The 6,272-nt window shown below is 46.3% G+C and overlaps 1 protein-coding gene across 1 annotated transcript in view; it reads right to left on the bottom strand.

Moving 5' to 3' along the window:
* Window positions 1-6,267, bottom strand: part of LOC104499965 (FRAS1-related extracellular matrix protein 2-like) — a gene marked incomplete at both ends in the record, with an annotated part of 10,125 nt that extends 3,858 nt beyond the window's left edge. Inside the window, one exon of the mRNA XM_010143550.1 lies at window positions 1,905-6,267. Within this exon, the coding sequence (XP_010141852.1) occupies window positions 1,905-6,267 (4,363 nt within the window). The remainder of the gene's footprint in view (window positions 1-1,904) is intronic.
* Window positions 6,268-6,272: the final 5 nt, after the last annotated feature.

The raw sequence follows: 6,272 nt of genomic DNA on the forward strand, positions 1-6,272 counted from the left end.
GTGTGAGCTTGATGCTTTCTGCCTTTCATGCAGCCTTTACAGATACCTCCGTCATGTGCTTGGCCTTGCATTCGTAAGACGTTTTTATGTATTCACTTCAAAAAATACAAACCACTATAAAAAAAGCATTCAGGAATTTGAGAAGTGAGATACCACAGAAATAACACAAATATCTGCTCAGGAGGTATTTGCTCATAGAGGCCTAAGAACAAAATTATTGAAGAAATTTTTTTCTTAAAAACACTTTTAACTCAACACATTTTAGAATGCTTCTGCCAGTACAGCTGGGGAACCTGTGAAGTTATATCACTTTCTGGGGATCCTCACTAGCTTTAAAACCAATTTTTCCTAAGGGTTGCATGCTTCTCACCCAGCTCAGGCAGCCCCAGGATATTAAGAAAGCCTACACGAAGACCAGTGAGCATGCCACATGGTCACACTGCCAATTGAAAGCCAAGTAACAACTTCATTTTGGTCACCTGAGAAATGTACACCTGGCCACAGAGCACAAAAGAGAATGGAATATGTACCTAGTCTGAAAGCCCCCCTCATTCCCACATCAGAAAAGTGGGATATCACTCTGCTATGCAGTGGCCTGCTTTCAAGGAACATGCACTCAATAATTCTATGTTCTCCAATATAAGAGAAAACCCACTGAAAAAGTTATAATCTGTTCATTTGCTTACTCCAACTCTATTCTGACTACACCAGTCTTACAGAACTGTTAAGTAAGTCCTCAACAATACTCGCAGTTCACTACTGAAGCCTTACATTTAAGGAGCTGTGGTAGTTACCAAAGCTTAGACATAGTTTGGTCTCTCCTCATCCTCTTTTTTGCACTAACACTGCAAAACTTAGGGCACCCCAGTAGTTCAAAAGTTCATTAGGCCTAATTGCAAGATTTGGTCTATCCAACAAGAAAATCATCACAATCAAGGCTGAAACATGGGATACATACCAGTATGGGCTCTGTGAACTAAAATACAGCCAACTACAAGTACTCACCTCTAGCCTTACCACCTACACAGCCCAACCTGTCTGGTCCCCTTTAACTTTGAGTCTCCACGATCTTGTGCTGTCTTGCTCACTCCACAGCTGCAGGAGGCTCCAAGAAACCTCATTTTATTGCTAATTAACAAGCTATTAACTCATTGCAATGTAACATGGAAAATTTTCTGGAGAATAGCTAATGCTCCCCTTTCAATTAAAGTTACTTCACAGCCATGTGTTGAGGCTTTATTTCATAACACCCAGCACATGTGGTTTTCATCCTATTTATACCACCTTGTATTTCAGTTCCATGTAAAAAGTAAGAACCACTGACATAATTTAAAAACATCTGCATTACCTTTTAATTTACCACAAACATTTTGTGGTTAAGATTTGTATAATTAAGGCAACCAATGCACTCATAATATATTAATTCCCCACATTTGGCAAACAATTTTGCTTTTACAGTTAAGTGCGCTCAGACTGCACAGCAACTGATACTCTAGCCATGGTGTGACCACTAGTCAATAATAGCTTAGCCACTCCCGTAGCATTTTCTAAATAAAACTGTTTAAAGAGGGCACTCAACCTCTAAAGAGCTGGAACACAGCTCTTCAGAGAACATGCAGCCCAACTCTGTTATCCAAATTTCTACCACTGATAGAAGGTCCAGATCAGTTACTTGGACTGTAAGATCTCCAAAGCGAAGACGCTCCTTTATTCAGTGTTTTTCCATAAACTCCCTTTCCTGCTTTAAAGCTGGCACAGATGCAATAAATAATAATCAGAACTAAAAAAATAAGAGCCATTATAAATAAGCTCACTATTGAAAAGCTTCTCCCATCAATTACTATAGTTTATCATGAAAAAGAGTGTTTCCAGTGATCAAAAGACAGCATGAAGTATTGTGATACCTTGCGTGAACTGGCTGATGCTATGGTTGCCTTTCCCCAGGTGGATCAGGAAGCCATGGCGCGGACCCTCTGTGATTCTGATCTTAAGGGTAACGTGTAAACTGTCTCTGTCTTCCACTTTGAGCACCTTGTTGGTAATCAGAAACCCGATGTGACCTGTGGCCAGAATACGGAGCGTCTGAGCACCCTTATTTATTACAATTTGAGGTACACTGTTGTCCACAGCCATTATTCGAATCTTCATAGTCTGAGGTTTCCTTGTTTCAAACACAGTGTTGGGGAAAACATAGAAATCAGTGTGAGTGCCATCCGTAACAGTGAAAGAGAAGCTATCCTCAACTGATTCTGTGCCATCATGTTTGTAGCTGATTAGATTTTCATTCAGATCTTGTTTAGTGAAGGTGGTGACTGGCTTGGAGTTATTGAACATGATCTGACCATGAACTGGTATTTGAGTGATGATAAATTTTAGCAATGCATCAGGTGTGTCTCTGTCTTCTGCAGTCAGTTCAAATGGGGTTATCAGTTTGTATTCATTTTCACTCACCACCAGGTTATGGATTGTGACCACAGGTTTCTTATTATCCACATCACTGATAGAAATTCTGAAAGTACGAAATACAGGGTTATAGCCATCAGTCACCTCAAACTCAAAGCTGTCCATTTTTACCTCATCTTCTGAAGTGTGAATGTAATAAACTTTATTGCCTGCTAACAGAAGTTGAGTAAAAGTGGAGATGGGTACCCCAGGCTGATCTGTGCATTCAAGATGACCACGAACAGGTGCTCTGGTAATAGTGAAAACTAAGTTCTCATCTGGACTATTCAGATCACTGGTGCTAAGCAAATCAGTAGTAAGGGTTACCTTCCCTCCTTCCTTCAAAGATACCCCTTTGCTGACTACATCTGGGAAGACAATATCAATGCTACCTATTGTCACATAAAAGTAGCGGTCAATGAGAGGATTTATTCCATCTGTCACATCAAACTTGATAAGGTCACGAACTCCTTCTTGGCCAAAATGCATATATCGAATTAAATTTCTATCCACTTCATCTTGGGTGAAGTTCATCCCCAGGGTAATATTCTCAACTCCACTTGAAGGCTTTATTTTCTGTAAGAGGCCTTGTCTTGGCCCGTATCTTATAATGTATGTCAAGGTTTTGTCTTCAGAATCCAGGTCAGTAGCCTTCAATATTCTGTTATCAATAGTTCTAGTTTCCCCTATTTCAATCTCCAAACCATCGTTGATGGCCATTCTGGGCGTTTCATCATCTACAGGAATAACCATGATGAGTACCGTTTTCCTTACGGTATGTTTACCATCTGTGAGTTCCACCTCAAAACTGTCCTCCTTAGTCTCAGAGTCATCATGTTCATAGAGTATGTTGGAGCTCTCTGTTATCTGATCCAAGGTGAAGCTCTCCACTAGGACAGTTCCATTGACCAGCTGGTTCACAATGTGGCCATGTCTGGGAAGCCTGATGATTGTGAACATTAACTCATCAGCAGGGATATCTGCATCAACTGCATTGAGGATAGGGGTATCAATAACCAGGCTCATGCCTTCCATCACAACAAACTCTCGCATATAGATTTCAGGCTCTTCATCATTGACTGGCATAATGACAACACGGAAAAAGTGCCTTTGGGAAAAGTTAATGCCATCAGAACAGCGGAAAGCAAATCTGTCTTCAAGAGGTTCTACACCCTTATGTATACTTTGGACATAAAAAATATGCCCTTGACGGAGGTCTTTCAAGGTAAAAGCACTTACAGCTATACCTGCTCTGGATTTTTCAGATCCTGGGGCTGGAGAGATGTTCTCTACATACCCCGATGTGGGCTGAGCAACAATGGTGCAGAGTATATCATCACTAGGAGTATCCACATCTTCAGCCCTGAGGTGAGCAGGAGTAATGACCCGTTTGTCACCTTCTACTACCATGAACTGCTCCCCTACAAAAATCTCTGGGGCTTGATTGTCAACAGGAAGAATGGTCACCAAGACTGAAACTCCTTGAACAACATTGCCCCTGACACTCCACTTCTCAGAAAGGTCAGACAAGGTAAGGTTAAAGGTATCTTGTTTGGGCAGAAGGCCTATTTCACCACCAGTGTGAGCATACACTACAGCACCATCCAGCAGATCTCTTTGAGAAAATCTCTCTGCAGTCACCCCTCGGACCAGGATGTTGCCATGCTGAGGAGGATCCTCTACAATGAAGGTCAACATTAAGTCATCTGTATCCTCATCTGTGCCCTGAATGACATTAGCAGTGATTTCAGCAGCACCATTCTCCAGCACATCCAGGTAGGAACCAAGAGTGCCTGGGGGCAACCGTAGCTTAGGCATCTCATCATCAACTGGGTGCACATTCATTTTCAGTGTGATAGGCACAAAATGAACCCCATCACTCACATCAAGCCTGCAGGTATCACTGTTGGTCTCAGCTCCGCTGTGCACATATACCACCCTCCCTTGTCTGATATCCTCCAGGCCAAAGACACCTCCTGGGATCAAACTGTACCCAGAAAGCTGCAACTGGCCATACTGAGGAGCCTGAGTCAGGATAAACCTGAGATGGGCAAGTTCAGTGTCTGTGTCACTGGCATCCAGCTCAGCTGGACTAAGGACATGGCTGCCTCCCTCAGACAAAGTGAAGCCAGTGTTAGTAATTTCAGGAGGCTGGTTATTCACAGGCTGCAGGTAGATCGTGAAAGTCCCCTCAGCTGCATTACCAGCTGCATCTTGCACTTGATACTGAAACTGAACCAAATGAGGGGCCACCCCCAGTTCTTCCTGCGGGGGACGGTATGAGATCTTGTGATGATTGATCTGGGCTTGGGTGAAGTGGGTAACTTCCACAGAGTGATCCTCAGTCAGCACGAGGGATCCAAGGCGGGCTCCATACACCTCTGGAGGGTGGTTTGTGTCAGTGTCGGTGGGGGGCTGGGTTATTGTGTAGCGGAGTTCACGGTCCCCTGAATCCTGATCTGTGTAACACAAGTGTTTCCTCCGCAGTGGGGTCACCTGCTGTTCTGCAACTATTAAGTGCAGGCTGCTGCTGCTATGCAGCTCTGGGGCTAATCTGTCCACGGGATGTACCCGGATCACAAAAGTCTGAGGTCCAGAGCGGTTGGGTGGGTCATTGTCATCCTGGACTCTAAAGATGAACTGGTCCAACACAACCCCAGGGCCAGGGCTGTGAGGCCCAAAGTGGTGGTAATAGAGGCGCCCTTCCACAATGTCCTGCTGCAGCCACTCTCTCACTGGCTTTTCATATATTAGGGAGCTCCCTGCTAAACCCGGCACCTTCCTCCAAGAAAAGCCCTCATCTTCTTCCTCCTCTTCCCAACCAGGAGGTGGTTGTGCTTGACGGAGGAGGAGCTGCCCAGCAGTGGGGCCAGACTCCACTGTGAAGAGCAGGATAGCATCCTGTGAGTCAATGTCAGTGGCACTAAGAGCACGGGTGGTGATGGGCACTGTTTCACCCTCAGCCATGGCCAGTCCCGTGTTAGCGTTGAGTAGAGGTGGCTGGTCATCAGTGGGCACCAGGGTAATGGGGAAAAGGAACTCAACACGGTGGCGAGACCCACCATCTTCTAGCCGCAGGACCAGGTTGTCACTAAGCGGAGACTCACTGCCGTCATGCTGGTAAATGACCTGGCCTGCTGCCAGCTCAGCCACTGTGAAGTGTTTACGAGGGGTAGCATGTGCTGGAGTGTCCTCCAGGAGAGTGAGATGGCCGTGCCTCAGCCCCGCTACCACACTGACCCGTACCTGCTCAAGGTCATCCTCATCACTGATCACCAGGCTGGGGCTAGGACCAGGGCCTGAGAGAGGCCGCGACTGTCCCTCATAGAGCACAAGACCGGTGTTGCGTGTCACCACAGGTGCCAGCGTGTTCATGGGCTTCACCACAATCACGAAGGCAAAGGGCTCTGAGGCAGCACCCTCTGGGTCCAACACCTCCAGCTCAAGCTCAAAGAGCCGCTCCTGATCCGAGTCCTCCATGGGTGGCTGGTAGGCGATGCGCAGCTCCCTCACGTCCTGCTGGCTGAAGGAGGAGACAGGCAAGCTCCGGTCATCTGTGCTGACCATGTGGCCCTGGCCAGGGCCAAAGGGAGAGGTGATGTTAAAGAGCAGCACATCTGGTGGTGACTCAGGATCCTCAGCTGCCAGCATGTCGGGCGTAAGGGCGGTGAGGACAAACTGGTCCACCTCCATCATAAGCATAGCCAAGAAGCTGGGTTTGGGGGCCACATTCTCAGTCCCGGCCCGGATCCGCACCAGCACCTGCAAGAACTCGCGCTTCAGCAATGCCCCAACGCCCGTTACCTCCCGCAGCTCGGCCACCAGCGGCA

This window comes from Buceros rhinoceros, unplaced genomic scaffold (genome assembly GCF_000710305.1).
Source record: "Buceros rhinoceros silvestris isolate BGI_N320 unplaced genomic scaffold, ASM71030v1 scaffold1329, whole genome shotgun sequence".
Taxonomy (NCBI): domain Eukaryota; kingdom Metazoa; phylum Chordata; class Aves; order Bucerotiformes; family Bucerotidae; genus Buceros; species Buceros rhinoceros.